Here is a 20,864-nt window from a genome sequence, read left to right as displayed (position 1 = left end):
AGCGCTTTTCAATGACCCAAAGATGCTGACAATGAGTCAACAAAAACAAATAAGATGAACGAAAAGAGAAACGAGCAACAGGCAACAGATAGAAAAGAGCGAAGGTAAGCAGGGAGAAGGAGGGGGGATGAGCGGGAGAGGGGCCGGCAGACAAAAGGGGAGAGGAGAGAGGGAGCAGGGAGGGGCGGTAGATGGTTATGGGTAGGGGAGGTTGTGTGCTGGTAACAGGTAGGTTTTCAGGCGGGATTTGAAGATGGTGAGTGAGGGTGAGTCTCGGACGGGCTGGGAGGGGGGAGAGTTCCAGAGATGGGGGGGCGGGGGGGGGGGGCTGCTCTGGAGAAGGCTCGGTCGCCGAAGCTGCAAAGTTTGTATGGAGGAACGGTGAGGGGAACAGTGGGGGGGGGGAAGAGTTCAGTCAGGTATGGGGGCGCCAGTTTATGGAGAGCTTTGAAGGTGAAGAGGGCTAGTTTGAAATTGATGCGTTGTTTGATGGGGAGAGAGTGGAGGATGGATGTGATGTGGTCCCAGGACCGGGTTCTTGTGAGCAGAGAGGCGGCTGAGTTCTGAACCATCTGGAGTCCATGGAGGGAGCGAGAGGGAGGTAATGCTGGTGAGGAGGGAGTTGCAGTAATATAGGCAGGAGGAGATGAAGGCGTGGATGAGGGATTCAGCAGCATGGGGAGAGAGGCAGTGTCTGATGTTGGCGATGTTACCAAGATAGAAAAACAAGGTATTGACAATGGAGCCGACATGGGGATAGAATGAGAGGGTGCAGGTCGAGGGTGAAGCCGAGGTTGTGAGCCAGTGGGGAGGGGGTGATGGTTGTGTTATCAGTGAGTGTAATAGCTACCACAGCCAGCAGGGACAATTTCACCAATTGCAAAACAAATAAATAATGTCATCTCGAGCATTTGGGCATAATTAAAGCATCATTTTATCGGCCTGTCATATCGGCAGAAATGTTAGTTTCAGGCTGATGCCGATATTTTATTTTAAAGCCTTTATCGGGAGATACAGATGGCGTGTGTGCATCCCTAACTCATCGGTTCCCATTCCCCTGCTGGAAAATGTTTCCTGACTTTGCCCTTTTCTTCTCTCTCTCTCTCTCACACCCACACACTGTGTCACTAGTCGTGTTTCCATTACCCTCAGAAATGCGCAAAATCTAAATATCGCAATAGAAATTGGGTAATGGAAACACGTAAATTTCGAAAAACCTCCCAAATATCGCAAAAAGTTTTTGCGCTCTCATGAGGTGGTTTTTCAGACGTGTCGATATTATATTATAAACGCAGTTTATCGCAAAAGTGTAATGGAAACACATTTTCCGCATTTGCACGTCATGTGACCCATCTTCTCCTTTGGAAAATAAGTTCGGTAAGTAAGGTTCGATAAGCCGTGGCAAAACCTCCGCAGCAAGTGGAAAACTTTGAAGCAACGCTACCTAGCAGAAAGATGAGTGTTGTGCAAAAGCGGAGCCGGGGAAAATAGATAATGTTTAATGGCAGAAATCGGTCCATGGTGACAGCAGGCTGCCTGTGTGCGCGGCGAGATGAGGGGATGAAAAGCACACACGGGTGCGGTGCTGCTGACTGAAGTGAATACAGTGACTGTGAGTAATACATTACACATGTTTCAGGTGCAATGTTATAATTATAATAGGCTACACGACATTCTGATTATTGCACCATATCAGCCTTTTCCCCCCTCCATCTCTAAATCGGACCAATTGTATTAGGCTACCTTTTTTCCTCTGCCTGTCGCGCTCACTGCATTCACCGCAGCCAGCAACGTTGCCACTCATTTTCTTTTGAATTGATAATCAGGCTCGTTTATATGCGTTGTAACTTCATGTGGTGATTTGCATTGACCATTGGTTGGATTTGAGCATGCAGGGGATGGGATATGGGGCAGATCCCCGTGCGTAATCACTGTGGCAGCTACTGGTAACGGGGAATTGCGTTCAGGTGTGCGCGCCGTCAGACCAAACTCAACTTCAATGGAAACGCCTACAAGTCGCAATTGTACATTGTCGAAGTTGTAGAAATATCGCAATTATTTTGCGAAAAACTGTAATGGAAACACAGCTAGTGTCGGTCTGTTGTTAAACTCAGTCTCAACACTAGGCCTCTCCACAGTTAGCTGACTTTTTCACCATGTCTGTCCCATCCAGAGTACAAGAGAGCTCGACAGGAGATTAAAAAGAAGTCCTCGGACACCCTGAAACTGCAGAAGAAAGCAAAGAAAGGTAAACCTAACTCATATTTTCTCTTAGGTTCCAAGGCTGGGGGCAATTCACACACATTCAACTGAAACTAGGAAGTGCAGTTCATTTACTATTTGCCATTAATATTCACAACTGACATTCTCAGTTGTTGGATAAGACAATCTTCTCATGTCAAACATTGTTCAATATTTTAATTCGTTTTTGAAACTGATTAAAGTGGAAGTGAATTGTCAAATCCAGTCCTCACATTCTCTCTTGATTCTTATTTGCTCATTTTGCAAAAAAGCAAGCTCCCATATAGTGTTAACTATAAATATAAACATCAAAGAGAGACAGGAAACCCTAATTAGGCTTATTCTGGCTTATTCAAAATTGTGATGTCATCACTCACTGATGACATCACAATTTCTCGAGTGACCATCACTGATCACATCATGGAGTGCCCCAGTGACGTCACTCAGCGCACAATTGATCAACTTCGCATGTCATAGACCAGGGGTGCCCAATACGTCGATCGCGATCGACCGGTCGATCGCGAAGGTAGTGTGGTAGATCGCATGGCTTTTTTTTTTTTACATAGTGCCGTAGTGAGGATGGATGATAGGCTAATAGGCCCATTTGCCACTTGATTGACGTACAGGTAGCCAGTCAGATCTCATCTATACTGCGCATGCAAAAGTTAGCAGCCTATCATCCATCCTCACTATGGCATTTGCCACTTGATTGACGTACAGGTGCGCCAGTCAGATCTCGCTGTGGCAGCCAAGTTTGTATATATATATAAATAAATATGTTTGGTAGATCACTTTGACTTGGTCATTTTAAAAGTAGCTCCCAAGCTGAAAAAGTGTGGGCACCCCTGTCATAGACTGTTGCATTTTATTTAGGTCAATTGACACCAGGCCAGTGATTTTTTTTTCCATATTTTATTTTATAATTTTTTAGAACATAGAAAACAAAAAACAGGCTCAGACAAAAAACAAACAAAACATACATACAGTATATCAACATTAATATTACAAAATGGCGCTACCAGCCGCATCAAGTTCCCATGTGCTTGTAAGAAATGTGCGTGGAATCCCATGCAAGAGGTCCATGAGAAGTCAGCTGAGCAAGTTAGTTGTCGTTCTTAACCTCATCTAAGTAGTCTAGAAATGGGTCCCAGATGATTGTGAATGTCCTACATGAATTGGTCCTCAGGAACCGAAGTCTCTCCACATGTATAACCGAGACCATGTCTGTCAGCCACAGCTGAAAAGAAGGTGGAGAGGGGGACTTCCACTCCTTCAAAATGAGTCTCTTGGCGATAGTCGTCCCCTGTGTCAGAGACTGTTATACAGCCGTAGGGAGGAGCAGAGAGAATTCTGAGCAGCCGAAGATGGCGAGTTCCGCCTCCGGCTGAAGGGTTATTTTATAGGCCTTAGAGTACCAATCAAATATTTTGGCCCAGAATCCAGATAGTGAAGGACAAAACCAAAAAGCGTGTGACAGTGTACCCTCTAACACCTGACACCTATCACATAGTGGTGAGACAGAAGGGTAGATCTTGTGCAACCTGGACTTTGAATAATGAAGACGATGAGTGACCTTAAATTGGATCAGTTGGTGTCTGCTGTTAACTGAACAGAGCTGGACTATAGATAGATTCCTGTCCCATATCATTTCAGACAAGTCAACATCAAGTTCCTCCTGCCACGCTTCCCTGATCCTTTCAGTAGGGGCCCTGATCAGTCCCCAACACAGCCCCTCTCTTTTTGAGGCCAATGCGGAAATTGCATTCTCTCAAATGGCCAGTGGAGGGCGCAGCTTGTGTAGCACTCACGGGAACATCCATTCAACTCTATGGGAAACGAGCCAACTTCTCTCTCGGTCTATGTCTTAAATAAACACTTTACAAATGAGTTTATGGTCTGAAAAAACAATTTCAAGTCTTTTTCATGCTCTAACGCGCTTCGTTTTCTAAATTATAGCCCCATTTCGAGGAAAATTTACGACAAACATTGGATAATAAGAACAGTAATACTTCCGACCGGTATAGGCAGCAATGCGCCGCAAGGCATCAGGTAGCAAGTAATAGTTGAGCAAATTATCAGAAAATAGCGTTACTTTATGATATTTTAATAATGTTAGTAGACACACGTAACTATATAGATACCATACATCTAACGTCCATAACATGGCGGACCATTTAATGTTATCTATACCGTTAGATAAAGCCTTAAGCCTTCTCTGTATTCAGACCATTCAGACCATTGGATTCAGCCCAGAAACCGGAGTACGTTATAACGTTATAAATATAGTCACGTTATAAACAACTAACCAACGCTGGGGGTCCGTATGGAAACAGTGTTACTCGAAATGGTTAAAAGTTAAATCAATTTGGTCATTCAGTGCCGTTTTACTGCAATGTAAAGTAAGTAGAGTTAGCCGCTAACATTAGCCACAGTAGCTGACTACCCATAATGCATTACGGCGATAAGTGAGACAGGGCAAATTCGGAAACTCCCCCGGCAGCCGCTAGGGGCAGCCGCCCCCTCCCCTCGTACTTCCGTGTAGCATTAATTCATTCAACCAATCAAACGAAATCAAACCATAACCGGAAGTGAGCTTCATTTTGCTGTGTCAAAGTCAATGAGCTCCGTTGGTCCATTATATTTGTCAATGGCCCTGATACAGTCATCTAAGGCATGGAGGAGGAGCTTCTGCCTGCTTCAAATGCCCCTCCCCTCACCTGTGGATTGAGCCAGACCACCCAGAGACATGCAGAGCCAAGCTGCTGCTGACTTCCCTTTCACTTGCTTTTAGATTGTCAATAGGAAATTCAAGTTTATATTTTTGTACTGAAGACCCAAGTCCGCCTGTTCTATATTCGCACCACATTTCATAGACATTGTGACATCATCAGTGACATCACAATTGCTCAAGTGACCAGCACTGATGACATCATCCAATGTGGGACAAAAATAGCAGACAAACAGACAAACAGACAGAACCCACTTACTCACTGATCACATCATGGAGTACTCGAGTGACTGGGATTCAATGTATATACATTAATAGAAACGAATAAAAAATAGCTGATTAATAAAATGTGTGCTGGTGGAACAAAATTCAACTTCAAATAGAGCAGCATCACTCATCGCGGCTCACTACGCTGCGTAATTACGCACGCAGTAGCCCCAGAGCGGAGATGCAGGAGAGAGAGCCCGAAAAGGAATAAGCATACGTCCATAACAACATAGCATGAAAGCTGAAAAACATTTATGGCAGTAACACACATACATACCGTTCCCATCGTATTTGAGCCGCGGCACCATTAATGGCACACTTTTTATAATGTCATACTGTAGGTCTAATAACTGTTTGTTCTTTGTTTTGGTCTCTGGCTGGGTGTATGTGACAACAGCGGGCAAGTTGAGCTCGGTCCACGTCTCAAGGGGGTTGGGTTGGGTCAGATTAGATTTTTTTAGGACCGTTGAGAACTCTACATGACAGTCATCAAGAAAGGAGGACAGCACTCCAAACTGAATACTTTTATTGCCACAGACGTTTCAGGCAGCAGCCCTTCTTCAGCGTATGAAATGGCAATGATACGCAGGTGATTCACAGGTTTTATTTGATATGCATGACAGCCTCACATCTCTCTCCCTCTCTCTTTTCTCTCCCTCTCGTCTGTCCCTCTGCTTGTGCACTCAGCAAGGAAGAAGCTGCTGTCACAGCTGTTGCTTTTAAGGGGGGTGGACGATCTCACACCTGTGAATACTGTTTTGAGCATAAACAAGCCTATATGGAGGTTTGCACGAGATGACGCCAAGCGCAGCAGGCCGACACGCCCACAATAATTGTGGGCGTGTCTGCCTTTGCACGGCGCTATTCCAGAGCAAAACGGGCGCTGACGCAAAATGACCGCCTATGCGACGATAGAGCCCTAGCTGTGTTTACATGCACACTTTTTCCTCAATCTGATTGAAATCAATCCGTTTGAAGATTTCTGGTGAACTCGACATGGGATGTGATTTAATACGATCTGGTGTTTACTCTACATTAGGGTTGACATTTTCCCACCAGGTAATAAACATGTGACACCGGTGTTACCGGTGACAAAGAAAGTACTGACTACTCTACATGCACTGACGCATATCATTTGAACAGCTGTGTGACATGCGCAAAAGTGATGAATACAACAACTTGAGAGGTCACACACACAACGTCTGCAGGCTGCAGCCAGGAATCAGTGTTTATGCGAGACAGACTTTTAATTAAATGTTTCAATGTAGACTACATCAGAGAGATATTTCAGAAAGCAGTTCTCCACTCCATGAAAAACCTTCAACCCATTATTTGGGCGATAACATGAGGTGGCGATGTGCCAAAAAGCGAGTGCTTATTTACACATCGCCCAAAAGCCGCCAGTCAAAATAGTGGTCGCACTAACGTTTAAACAGTGGAAAAGATGATTTAAACAGTGGAAAAGAAGATTTTACAAGTGGCATTCCAGTCATATCTGACTAGTTTTCAACATATTTCTCCCCTCAAAAGTGATCTCTCGAATATATAGCCTAATCCAGCACTCATCTTCTTGTTGCGTTTTCACGTTTCAAACTGGCAGATGGAGGAAAAGGAACCGTTCCAGTTTCACTTGTTTACTCACCAATTTGGCTCTCTTCCAAATAATCCAGCCAGGTAACTACGTCCATTCATGAAATGAAATAGCACGGGGGACATTAATGGTTTGTAAATGTGCCATTTAACAACTATTTATAGGCTATAATACTCTTGTCTCGCTCGCTCACTACACGCTGCTGGACATGAGCCTGGACTGGACCTGCTAAACTAGACCCGCTATGCGAGCGACACGGACTTAGTACTTGGGGCTTGGGTGGGTATACGCTCCGTGCTCGCAGGAGCTCCTTCACAAAGGACATTTGTTGCTAAACATGCAGCCCATCTGAGCGATGTCTGGATATGTATAGGAGTTCACTGCATGTTTGGAAATGGCTTTACTGTCAAACTAAATGAATGTCTGCTAAACTGTTTACAGTTTTCTGATATACTACTGATGTTGTAATGATACAAAGCTGGTTGAAAATGTGAGTGTTTAACTTTCAGTTCAGGAAAGGAAAAAGGAAAAGCTGCAAAAATGTAAGATATGAGGTTTTCATCTGACAACAGTGGATAAGCATAGAATAAGTGTCCAGACTGATTAGTCATGTGTAGGTCTAGTGAGGCTAAACATGACCATACTTGGAGGGCTGCAGCTCTTCCCTGAGCTCCTCTTGGCTCAGGTCCGTCATATGCATTCACCTGCAGTACCAAGACAGCATACCATACACACAACAGTACCAAGACAGCATATCATACACAGAACAGTACCAATACAGCATAGCATACACAGAACAGTACCAATACAGCATAGCATACACAGAACAGTACCAATACAGCATACCATACACACAACAGTACCAAGACAGCATAGCATACACAGAACAGTACCAATACAGCATAGCATACACAGAACAGTACCAAGACAGCATAGCATACACAGAACAGTACCAACAGGAACAGGAGCCAGATTCTTCTTCCAGTGTGTTTTTTAGGATGTTGGCAGCTCCAGCTTTGAATTAGTTCATGTCTCACATTCCTAAGTTGAGATTTGTTCAAACAAGGTGCAAGAATACAAGGGTTTTCCTAACTCATGTGCACTAGAGTTGTTCTTCTAACTCCTGTGCAGTAGAGTTGTTCTTCTAACTCCTGTGCAATAGAGTTGTTCTTCTAACTCCTGTGCAATAGAGTTGTTCTTCTAACTCCTGTGCAGTAGAGTTGTTCTTCTAACTCATGTGCAGTAGAGTTGTTCTTCTAACTCCTGTGCAGTAGAGTTGTTCTTCTAACTCCTGTGCAGTAGAGTTGTTCTTCTAACTCCTGTGTACTAGAGTTGTTCTTCTAACTCCTGTGTACTAGAGTTGTTATTTTAACTCCTGTGCACTAGAGTTGTTCTTCTAACTCCTGTGTACTAGAGTTGTTCTTCTAACTCCTGTGTACTAGAGTTGTTCTAACTCCTGTGTACTAGAGTTGTTATTTTAACTCCTGTGCACTAGAGTTGTTCTTCTAACTCCTGTGCAGTAGAGTTGTTCTTCTAACTCCTGTGCAGTAGAGTTGTTCTTCTAACTCCTGTGCAGTAGAGTTGTTCTTCTAACTCCTGTGTACTAGAGTTGTTCTTCTAACTCCTGTGCAGTAGAGTTGTTCTTCTAACTCCTGTGCAGTAGAGTTGTTCTTCTAACTCCTGTGTACTAGAGTTGTTCTTCTAACTCCTGTGTACTAGAGTTGGGTTCTTCTAACTCCTGTGTACTAGAGTTGTTATTTTAACTCCTGTGCAGTAGAGTTGGGTTCTTCTAACTCCTGTGCACTAGAGTTGTTCTTCTAACTCCTGTGCAGTAGAGTTGGGTTCTTCTAACTCCTGTACAGTAGAGTTGTTCTTCTAACTCCTGTGCAGTAGAGTTGGGTTCTTCTAACTCTTGTACAGTAGAGTTGTTCTTCTAACTCCTGTGCAGTAGAGTTGGGTTCTTCTAACTCCTGTACAGTAGAGTTGTTCTTCTAACTCCTGTGCAGTAGAGTTGGGTTCTTCTAACTCCTGTACAGTAGAGTTGTTCTTCTAACTCCTGTGCAGTAGAGTTGTTCTTCTAACTCCTGTGCAGTAGAGTTGTTCTTCTAACTCTTGTGCAGTAGAGTTGTTCTTCTAACTCCTGTGCAGTAGAGTTGGGTTCTTCTAACTCCTGCGCAGTGGAGTTGGGTTCTTCTAACTCCTGTGCAGTGGAGTTGTTGACGTCGGCACATTTTCCTACTTGTACAGAGGTTTTGAATATTAGTACTGCTCCGCAAGGCCACAGTTTTGCCTACAACCATTTGTAGTCAACATTAGTTTTAGACTGTCGGTCAAAAACAGGTTTTTCTGCTCTGAGCTGAGGATAATTATGAGCTTCTGACTGACATTTCACAAGTTTCTAGACTTGTGTTCAGTTATTCTACAGTATGTGTGCTATAGGATTTCTTATGGTCTTTTAGTCAAATCTCAAGGAATCCGAAGTAGGGGTGTGAATCTTTGGGTATCTCACGATTCGATTCCAATTCCAATTCCTGGGGTCGATTCAATTCAAAATCGATTTTCGATTCAAAATTATTCCCGATTCAAAATTGATTCAGTATGATCGATTCAGTACATACAGTATACAGATCCTTTCCCAAAAAAATAGAATACCATGGAAAGTTAGTTAGTTAGTTTTTTTCCATAATTCCTTTCAAAAAGTGAAACTTTCATAGATTATAGATTCATTACACACAAAGTGAAATATTTCTAGCCTTTATTTATTTAATGTTTCATAATTTTGGCCTACAGCTCCAGAAAACCCCCAAAACACTATTCAAGAAATTAGAATAGTGTGAAGAAAATCAGCAGTTACTTCTCAGTTATGACTGACTCCAGCCTCAGTCCACTCCCTCTGAATCTCCACCAAATTTTGTTATCATTTTTGCTTGACAATCCGCTGAAACCCACGGTCATCCATGGTATTTCCATGATAATTTTTGGGAAAGGATCTGTATATATATTATATAATTTATATATATATATATATATATATATATATATATATATATATATATATATATATATGGGGTGGGGGAAAAAAATCGATTCACCTAAGTATCGCGATTTTTAATGTCACGATTTTTTGGATCGATCTTTTATTCCAGAATCGATAATCGCAAATTAATTTTTTTTTATTATTATTTTTTTTTGGGTGCTTGCAGTCAGGCCACTCACTGAACAGCAGACCAGGCGCCGCCTACTGGTTTACTAGTGGTTTTATTACTTTATTAGTTAGTCTGAAGTAATAATTACACTTCAGGGTTAAAGTGGGTGCATCTCATTGTAAAATTGGACTTCAAACGGCCCAAATCTGGCTTCAAACGGCCCAAATTTCACGCGCGTTGGCCCATATCACCCTGGCCTGCTTGGTATCTAATGCCCGGCCTGAATTATGATCCCAGTCCGCCCCTGTTTTTAACTATATCGCCCAGCCCTACTCATGATATATAATATACAGTCTCTAGTGTATGATTCAACTTTTCCCATGTTCTAATCTAGTGTAAAAAAGCAAACAAACTGAAAAAAGAAAAGAAAAAAATAAACAAAAATCGCAATAAATCGTAATATCGAATCGCAATAATCGTAGAATCGCAATACTTAAGAATCGCAATATAAATCGAATCGGCACCCAAGAATCGTGATAGTATCGAATCGGGAGATAAGTGAATCGCCACAGCCCTAATATATATATATATTAGGCCTGGGCGATCAAATTTTAATCTCAATTACGATTAATACAATATATATATATATATATATATATATATATATATATATATATATATATATATATGAATCGATTTAGAATCGTGGAAGATAAGAATCGTGATTCTTACATGAATCGACCCCTAATCTGAACCTACCGTGCGATACTGAACCACTGGGTTGATGCCGTTTTTCAGACATCAATTGAATTGGTACAGTAGGTACAGTAAGCCTCTGTTTTTCCTGGGGCATGCATGCATGTAGATAAGCAAGGCTGCACCTGTAGCTCACAGCTTAGTGCTCGCAGTCTTTCAATTGACATGGATCTTTCTCCTCTCCCTGCCTCCACCCAGCTGACACTGTAGGTAAGTCTGTCTGTGCGATAGCCCCGCCCCTCTGTCCAGCCTGTATAATGCATGACCAAGAGCTTTGATTGCATTGTGATGAAGCCACCATAGATGGAGACCTTTATGTAGAATGAAGAATAGACAGTGGGAAGGTCATGTCTATAATGCATTATCAGCACATTCATAAGACAATGCATTTAGGCTTTATAAAACTCTTGATGAATGTTTATAATCATGCATGGCAGCTTATAACAAGGCTAATAAAGTAGTATAAGTGGTGGCCATTATAAGTTCAGCATTCATAATGCTGTATACCTCCATAATAAAGTATTAAAGTAAGTATACCTCCATGCCAAAGTGATAAGTGTTTGAAAGAATTATCTTTTTTTGTTTTACACTTTATTCGCAGTCAGCAAATACCCCTTATAAGTCCTCATAACTGTGTTATAGTATAGACCTTATTCGCTAACCCCGGAAGTAGTTACCCGGTGCCATTTTGATGACGTTACCGCGACACCGCCAATACCGCGGTCGTAAACAAAGCGGAGTACACAGTAACTAGTAGCTAGCTGTAGCAAGTTGAGCGTATAACAGTTATGGCTTCGTCAAATAGAACAACAAGATACGAAGAAAAAATAAGTTTGGTCGGAGGTGTCGACCCCTATAAGATAGATATAGCCAACATGAGTAAAGATCACTCGTTATTGCCAGGTATAATGTACCCGGACATCTACAACTATCTTGTGAATACAGTATCGGCGTACACGTCTCAGGAGCTGAAGGCCTACAAATCGCTTGAGTCCTATAACTATTTCGTCTGTGGCAAGGTCTCTGACATTCTTACTTTTGTGCCACCAACGACATCATCATCATCATCAAACATCGTCGTGACAGCAAAGGTAAATAACGTTAACGTTACATGTTTGTTTGATACGATCTGATACTTGCTTGCATGCTAGCCCAATCTTTGCTAACGTTAGCTAACCTCAGCAAATCAAAGTAGCCTTAGTAACGTTTTAACATGTGTTCAATGGCATTGTGAAGTGAATCACCCTGGAAAGTGAGTTGCAGAAGGGGCTTAAAGTAAACGGTGAACCATTGTTTTAGCTCTGAGATGCTGTTTTGAAAGCAAGGCTGCACTCTGATGCAATCAGTAGTAGCATAACGTCCATGGTCAGTAGGCTAGTAGGCTACACTTTTGGACTTGACATGATGCCACCTAACGTTGCAGGAGTTGGGGGCAAAATAACACAAACCTTACAATATAATGCTATCTAAACAATATAATACGCAATGCATACCAGCTACAATGCCAGCAGCATGATTGTGGCTTACCACCCTGACCAACAACATACAGAGTGACAATAAATACTGTATTTGCTCAAGGACACCATAAACCACCATAATAAATCAATCTTACAATACGAATGAGAAGTTACTGTGTGTTTTGTCTGGCCACAGCTATGCTGGATTTTTTTTTAATTAGGTAATTGCCCTAATTACCCAATGATGTGATGTCATGATGACATAATCTGGTGACATCACTCACTGATGACATCATTGAGTGCTTGAGTGACATCACCAATCTAATAAGTGGTATCATCAGTTATTTATGATTATTTTGAGTGTGTCCCTGAGGCTTTTGAGACCACTGTGTTCCAGACTGGGGGTGGGGTGGGGGTCTAACTCCCATGGACCCACACTAGTAAATAAAATACCATACCAGTTGAAAACACCTCCTTGACATTGTCTCAAGACAAATGTAATATTATAAAGCTTAACAAAACTTCTATGGGCTATTGCATTGAATTGCATTATGTTATATTATATTGTAAGGTATGTGTTACTATAATTTCATATGACAAAATAACCACAGAACTATGTCACACTTGTCTAGCTAGAGCTGCTTTCTCCGGGCAGCTAACAGTAGCTACACTTGTACAGTGCTTGTACAGTATATCATGCCTCTTGGATTTTGAAATCTTGATCGCAAACAATGTGTTCTTGTCTTTCCACAGGTCAATCACAGTCAGAAACTAAGTGCCCCACCTCTGCACCCATGGGTCATTGCCCAGAAGGATGGCGTTGTCCTGTCTGCGCACTGCACGTGCATGGCAGGATTAGGGGAGACGTGCAGCCATGTTGGAGCAGTACTTTTTGCTATCCAGGCAGCAGTTTCACTCCGTGAGTCCCAAACTGTGACAGAAAAACCTGCATATTGGTTACTTCCAAGTGGGCAACCAAAGCAAAAGTACCTTCAAGTGGAGAACATTGACTTTCATTCAAAAGTGACAATCAAACAGAGGCTAGACACAGCATTGGCAGAAGGAAAACCGACACAATACAAGGAAAAACAAACGCTACCTGATGTGTCCGAGCCATCAGATGCTGAGGCTGCCACTTTCCTTGGAGAGCTGCATGCTACAGGTGATAAAGCGGTCTTGCTCTCTGTCATGCCAGACTATGCTGAGCTCTATGCTCCAGTGTCGACCAACACCAACACATGTCAGCCCCTGACTGAGCTATTGGATGAACAGTGCATTTCTATGACAAGCCAAGAGCTACTCCTACATTGTAGTGCTATCGCAATTGACATTACTCAAAGGCAAGCTGATGCAATAGAACAGCAGACAAGAGAACAGTCTAAAAGCAACGCCTGGTATAGCTTTAGAGCTGGCAGAGTTACAGCCTCCCGCATGAAAGCTGCTTGTTGCACACCACCTGAGAACCCATCACCAAGTCTCATCAAAAGCATCTGTTACCCTCTAAGCACAGGGTTTACAACCAAAGCAACCGCTTGGGGATGTGATCATGAACTACAGGCACTGAGTTGCTATCGCCAGAAAATGGTTTCACACACCAACTTCAGATGTGAAACCAGTGGTTTTGTAATAAATCCAGAACTGCCTCACCTGGGGGCTACACCTGATGGCGTAATGCATTGTGATTGCTGTGGTGATGGTGTAGTGGAGGTTAAATGTCCACTTTGTGCACATGACAGGATAAGCCTTAAAGAATGTGTTGACAGCAGATTCTGTTTGGAAGAATCAAATGGCAAATTACAGCTCAAACATTCACATGCCTACTATTTCCAGGTCCAGACACAATTGCTTGTATGCAATAAGGAGTTTGCAGATTTTGTTGTATGGTCAGAGAATGATATACACATAGAGAGGATAGAACCAGATATGGAACTGTGGGAGCTAATAAAATCCAAATCTACAGCTCTTTTTCACAGAGCCATTCTCCCAGAGCTTGTGGGAAAACTTTTCTCAAGGCCGCGTCCATCAGCATTGCCGACTGACCCAGTGACTGACGTGAGCCGTGTGGATACCCCTGCAAGCAGAAAAAGGCCACAGCCATCAGACATCATCTGCGTGTGCAAACAAGCATACAAAGTGCGTGCCCGTGTGGTCCGTTGTCACAGTGAGGACTGCCTTCATAAATGGTTTCATCTTTCATGTATGAATATGAAACGCATGCCTAATAAGGGGAGCAAATGGTACTGTTTGGTGTGTAGATCCGAAGTGTGACCGATACAGATTTTAGACTATTCTAGTCTAATTTACATTTGCAAATGAAATAGAGTCAAGAGGGGAACAAATAGCACATGGAATGAGATCACTTCAAAATAATAGGGTTTTATTGAGTGAAGTGAAGTAAAATACTCAATATTGAACTATTGAAATCTAGGGCTGGTATTCGATACCTTAAGGTATCAACTGAAATAACCACCCTACACCCCACCCTAAAATAACCCAGTACCAAGTAATATATTAATGTATAAACTTAACTCAAATGATACCTGTATTCTGCAATCCTTTTCGTACGCTGATATATATAAAAAAAAAAAGAATAAATAGGAAAATAAGCCTAGAAAAAAAGACTAGTGGTTTTGCTCACAGTCAATCACTGCAAGCATTCTTGAAATGAATGTGATGTATCAGTACCACTTAACTGTTATTGATACTGGTATCGTAACTAAATGAGACAGCCCTACTGAAATCTGCCTTAAATATACATTGAAAATGCAAATTTTTCTAATTTCATACTGAACTTTTGATTTCATAAACTTAACTATTTGTTTTAGAGTGAACTCCCTGAAGTATGGCGTGTCATTTTGCAGATCCTGCCTGAAATATGCTTTAATGTACATTGAAAATAGACATATTTCTTCATACAAATTCTCTCTTTTTGTAAGATATTTCATTGTCACACTACACATGCAGTATCAACCTGTTTTCCAACCCTACATTTAGTCAGAAGGTACAACAGAAGGGCACATGTTGGTTAGGCAGCAACACACTGTAGTTATCTTATCGATAGTTGCTGTCTCAGAGCCTGATGTCACCAAGTAGGAGATTGGTATCTTCTCTGACAGGATCGCATATTTATTACGCACCAGTCCAATCACTCTTTCAACATGTATGCGGACATGTGCAATTTTTCGGGTGGACTCAACCTCAACAGCAGACAGCTGTAACTTTCCTCGAGTAAAGCTGGGTGTTAGAACCTGTGCACATTTCAAGCCTACACTGTCCTGTATGTCAAAGCCTCTGTCTGCCAAGAGGAAATCACCTGGGGTAATCAGCTCTAGTAAGCCTGAATGTTTTGTGATATATGTATCAGTAGCGCGCCCTCCCCATGCCTTAGAAAGGAAACAAATTGATCCCTTAGGTGTGATGCCTATAAGGTACTTAATAGTGTTATGGTGTTTATATGAAGACCAAGTGAGACTGCGTGCTGTCATATTTGAAGGCCTCTCAATAAAAATTTCGAAACAATCGATTATTGCTGTAACCTTTACCCCAAAATGTTGTCGAAAGGTCATTGGCATAGACTTCCAAAGCTCTTCTCTCTGTGGCCAAAAAATCCACTTCCTAAGCTTCACGTACAAAACATGTATAACACAAACAAAGGTTTTTGACACTGTAGACTGTGAAACACCGAATCTGTAGGCAAGATCCTGTTCGGGGAAGTGGTGACGGAGTCTCATCAGTACCAACATAAGTTTCTGAAACTTGTTGAGTGAAGTTTTGATGCTGTCGGTGAGGAAGCCTTCAATGGAGTGAAAGAGCACCATTAATGTAGCAAAACTGGGTAAACCAGTGTAATATCTGACTTTCTTTTCATTGTCTCTGAGTGACTCTATGGTTATCTTTTCACTGTCTAGCTGATGTTTGAGTGTAATATTCTCAGTAAGCAGTCTCTGATGATCAGATTTTATTTTAGAGTACATGTCAGAGTCAGACGTGCATGTGTTCACTTCAGATGTGCACCTGTCTTCCTCAACAGTTTCATCTGCAACAGCCTCAGTAGTGTCTATCCCTGAACTGTCTTGTTCCTGTGCCACATTCTTTGTACTTGCCACCATCTTCTGTTTTCTACGCTGCTGCAGCCTGTGGTACCTGGCCACTGTGACCAGCACTTCTGCCTTCCCTGATTTCATATGTTTTCCTCTCCCAGTCTCTGCTGTCTCTCCTGCCAGCTTCAGTGAGGGAGCCCAGTCAGGATGAGTGCTGTCATGTAGGTATGATGGCTTGCCTAAAAGAAAGTGCTCTGTTAGAAGTGTGGGGGACTTTGGAGAACAAAAAAAACATCTATTTATTTATTAGTTTATTTGGCAGGGACATGTACAAAAAAACATGAATCCCCATAGCGGAAGAGATGCTTGTAACAGATTTAGCCATAGGCTACTTTCCATCTGGCATCCCCGGGCAGGTGGATACAAGGGCATTCAGAGTTATCTGGCACATAGCCTATCTTGTTTTTTCACCATCAAATGATGTTTCATCAGTGATTGTTTTTCTCAATATCACAACTTAGTATTTCGTTATTATGTGAAACTCAATGAGACACTGTCAATAAGGAAGCTTCTCATAATTACTAAGTCATATGTTAATATAATAAATAATACTTTGCTCATTAAAAAAAGTGGTTTGTTAGTTTTTTGGTGGTGACAGCGCTTCCAGAGGATGGAGAGACGGTAAGATGGAGACAATTAAGCAGGTAAACAACTAGCCTCGACGTGAGACGAGACTAGTAAACAACACAACAGGCTCAGGTGCGCAGTGTTAATTTAGTAACTACAAACTGTTCCCTTAGCAAACGTTAACGTTTACCTGTGGTAAAATGATGTGAACAGACTTTGCTGTGTGGAGTTGCTTGGAAGTTTCGCCTGTTTATCCTAACTAGCCATAGGTCTCTCCTGCGTTGCGTCAGATCCTCTGTTTCTTTCCCTTCACGTTTGCGGACAGCAGGGATTAAATAAAAACTAACGCCCCGACTTTTATTGCTGCTATTACTACAGCCGAGTATTACACAGCACACCATGGCTGTTGTGAAAATTTAACTCCTGAAGCAGTAAAAACGGCATTAAATAGGCTAGTAAGTAACGTTGGCTAGCGTCCTAAGTATGACACTGACAGCTGTCAGTCACTTTTAAACAGCGCGCCGCAGGATGTCGTCAAAATGGCGTCGGTGGGCGTGCCCGTACGTGAGTGACGTAAATCGAATAAGGTCTATTGCTATGCTATCACTTTACTTAAAGCTCACAAAGTCATGCTATATCGTATCATTGAGTTTGTCCACCACTTATAATACTTATAATACTTTGCCATGCATGATGATAAACATTTATATTATATTATATTATAAGACTTTGATAAAGCCTTATAAATGCATTATAATGTCTTATGAATGTGCTCATAATGCATTATAGACATGACCATAGAAACGGCTACCGTTGTTCTTTTCAAAGCCACTACAGATGTGACAAAAGCCCTTTTTCATGTCTATGTCCATATTTAACCAAAGTCTGCACATCATAATTCACAGCCTGCTGTTCATAAATGCGTTGTACCCTACAGGTTTGGATCTCTGGCTAACAGAACGCAGGGTTCATCCTTGTTATTTGTTGCTTCCTTTGTCGTCTCCTTCCTCGTTTGTTTGATGTCTCGTCTCGTTCACTGTCTGTGGTTAAGCAGCAGCAGAGTGTCTGTGGTTAAGCAGCAGAGTGTCTGTGGTTAAGCAGCAGAGTGTCTGTGGTTAAGCAGCATAGTGTCTGTGGTTAAGCAGCAGAGTGTCTGTGGTTAAGCAGCAGAGTGTCTGTGGTTAAGCAGCAGAGTGTCTGTGGTTAAGCAGCAGAGTGTCTGTGGTTAAGCAGCAGAGTGTCTGTGGTTAAGCAGCAGAGTGTCTGTGGTTAAGCAGCAGAGTGTCTGGTTAAGCAGCAGAGTGTCTGTGGTTAAGCAGCAGAGTGTCTGTGGTTAAGCAGCATAGTGTCTGTGGTTAAGCAGCAGAGTGTCTGTGGTTAAGCAGCAGAGTGTCTGTGGTTAAGCAGCAGAGTGTCTGTGGTTAAGCAGCATAGTGTCTGTGGTTAAGCAGCAGAGTGTCTGTGGTTAAGCAGCATAGTGTCTGTGGTTAAGCAGCAGAGTGTCTGTGGTTAAGCAGCAGAGTGGTTAAGCAGCAGAGTGTATGTGGTTAAGCAGCAGAGTGTCTGTTGTTAAGCAGCAGAGTGGTTAAGCAGCAGAGTGTCTGTGGTTAAGCAGCAGAGTGTCTGTGGTTAAGCAGCAGAGTGGTTAAGCAGCATAGTGTCTGTGGTTAAGCAGCAGAGTGTCTGTGGTTAAGCAGCAGAGTGTTTAAGCAGCAGAGTGTATGTGGTTAAGCAGCAGAGTGTCTGTGATTAAGCAGCATAGTGTCTGTGGTTAAGCAGCATAGTGTCTGTGGTTAAGCAGCATAGTGTCTGTGGTTAAGCAGCAGAGTGGTTAATTAGCAGAGTGTCTGTGGTTAAGCAGCATAGTGTCTGTGGTTAAGCAGCATAGTGTCTGTGGTTAAGCAGCAGAGTGGTTAAGCAGCACAGTGTCTGTGGTTAAGCAGCAGAGTGGCCTAGTGATTAGATGTCTGTGGTTAAGCAGCAGAGTGGTTAAGCAGCATCGTGTCTGTGGTTAAGCAGCAGAGTGGTTAAGCAGCATAGTGTCTGTGGTTAAGCAGCATAGTGCCTGTGGTTAAGCAGCATAGTGTCTGTGGTTAAGCAGCAGAGTGGTTAAGCAGCATAGTGTCTGTGGTTAAGCAGCAGAGTGGCCTAGTGATTAGATGTCTGTGGTTAAGCAGCAGAGTGTCTGTGGTTAAGCAGCATAGTGTCTGTGGTTAAGCAGCAGAGTGGCCTAGTGATTAGATGTCTGTGGTTAAGCAGCAGAGTGTCTGTGGTTAAGCAGCAGAGTGTATGTGGTTAAGCAGCATAGTGTCTGTGGTTAAGCAGCAGAGTGGTTAAGCAGCAGAGTGTCTGTGGTTAAGCAGCAGAGTGTCTGTGGTTAAGCAGCAGAGTGGTTAAGCAGCAGAGTGTCTGTGGTTAAGCAGCAGAGTGGTTAAGCAGCAGAGTGTCTGTGGTTAAGCAGCAGAGTGGTTAAGCAGCAGAGTGTCTGTGGTTAAGCAGCAGAGTGGTTAAACAGCAGAGTGTCTGTGGTTAAGCAGCAGAGTGTCTGTGGTTAAGCAGCAGAGTGTCTGTGGTTAAGCAGCAGAGTGGTTAAGCAGCAGAGTGTCTGTGGTTAAGCAGCAGAGTGTCTGGTTAAGCAGCAGAGTGTCTGTGGTTAAGCAGCAGAGTGGTTAAGCAGCAGAGTGTCTGTGGTTAAGCAGCATAGTGTCTGTGGTTAAGCAGCAGAGTGGTTAAGCAGCAGAGTGTCTGTGGTTAAGCAGCAGAGTGTCTGTGGTTAAGCAGCAGAGTGGTTAAGCAGCAGAGTGTCTGTGGTTAAGCAGCAGAGTGTCTGTGGTTAAGCAGCAGAGTGGTTAAGCAGCAGAGTGTCTGTGGTTAAGCAGCAGTGTGGTTAAGCAGCAGAGTGGTTAAGCAGCAGAGTGTCTGTGGTTAAGCAGCAGAGTGTCTGTGGTTAAGCAGCAGAGTGTCTGTGGTTAAGCAGCAGAGTGTCTGTGGTTAAGCAGCAGAGTGGCCTAGTGATTAGATGCATCTGGCTTCAACTCCCCGTGTTGGCAAGCATCTGCCCTGCTGGAGTGTCCTTCAACCTCCCCTCCCCCGCTGAGCACAGCTGGCTCAGTAACATTATATAGCACTTTAAAGGACTTTGCACTTTGGACTTTATCATTTGTGATTGTTTTCTGTATTGCTCCTCCATCTTCCACTATGTGACCACTGCATACTTGCGCTAAGTCCAATTCCTCATTTGTAATGGAATGACTTACTACCGTATGGCTATTAAAATGAATCTTGAATCTTGAACAAGACACTGAATTATTTGTAGCATAACAGTAATAGCATTAATATGCTGTGGTCCAAGGAAGCAGGAGAGGAGAGGAGGTAATGGGAAAGCAGAGGAGGTGAGAGGAGAGGAGAGGAGAGCAGAGGAGGTGAGAGGAGAGGAGAGGAGAGGAGAGGAGGGCAGAGGAGGTGAGAGGAGAGGAGAGGAGGGGAGAGGAGGTGAGAGGAGAGGAGAGGAGGTGAGAGGAGAGGAGGGCAGAGGAGGTGAGAGGGAGGGATGTGAGAGTTGTCCTTCTGCTTTTGTTTGATTTTGTTGTGTTGTGTCCATGCTCTGCCTCTGCTGTTTGCTGCTTGTTTTCGAAAACTCTAACACACACACACACACACACACACACACACACACACACACACACACACTAAAATGGCCATGAGTGCTGAGTTGCACTGACATTCCACTCCCACACCAGGCTGCCTAATGAGTTTGTAAACTCACTGACTTCTATGTCCCAAACACACACACATAATACACATATTTAGCTTTTAATACCTGTATTAGCTCGTATTCATACATGCACACATGCACTCAGATCTCACACCAAATAGCTTGTGTGTACATGTATTCCTGAGTGTGTGTAATTGTGGGTATGGGTACCTTGTGTGTACATGTGTTCCTGAGTGTGTGTGATTGTGGGTATGGGTACCTTGTGTGTACATGTATTCCTGAGTGTGTGTGTGATT

The 20,864-nt window shown here is 42.8% G+C and overlaps 1 protein-coding gene across 3 annotated transcripts in view; it reads left to right on the top strand.

Annotated features, from left to right (window-relative positions):
* Nucleotides 1-20,864, top strand: part of LOC310786345 (protein MTSS 1-like) — a 247,430-nt gene that overhangs the window by 175,990 nt on the left and 50,576 nt on the right. For all 3 annotated transcript variants that reach the window (XM_083647541.1, XM_083647540.1, XM_083647539.1), the window contains exon 6: nucleotides 2,174-2,248. In XM_083647541.1, coding sequence (XP_083503667.1) covers nucleotides 2,174-2,248 — 75 coding nt within the window. The remainder of the gene's footprint in view (nucleotides 1-2,173; nucleotides 2,249-20,864) is intronic.

This window comes from Poromitra crassiceps (assembly GCF_964638095.1).
Source record: "Poromitra crassiceps genome assembly, chromosome: 1".
NCBI lineage: Eukaryota > Metazoa > Chordata > Actinopteri > Beryciformes > Melamphaidae > Poromitra > Poromitra crassiceps.
This window is presented reverse-complemented; position numbering and strand designations above follow the sequence as displayed.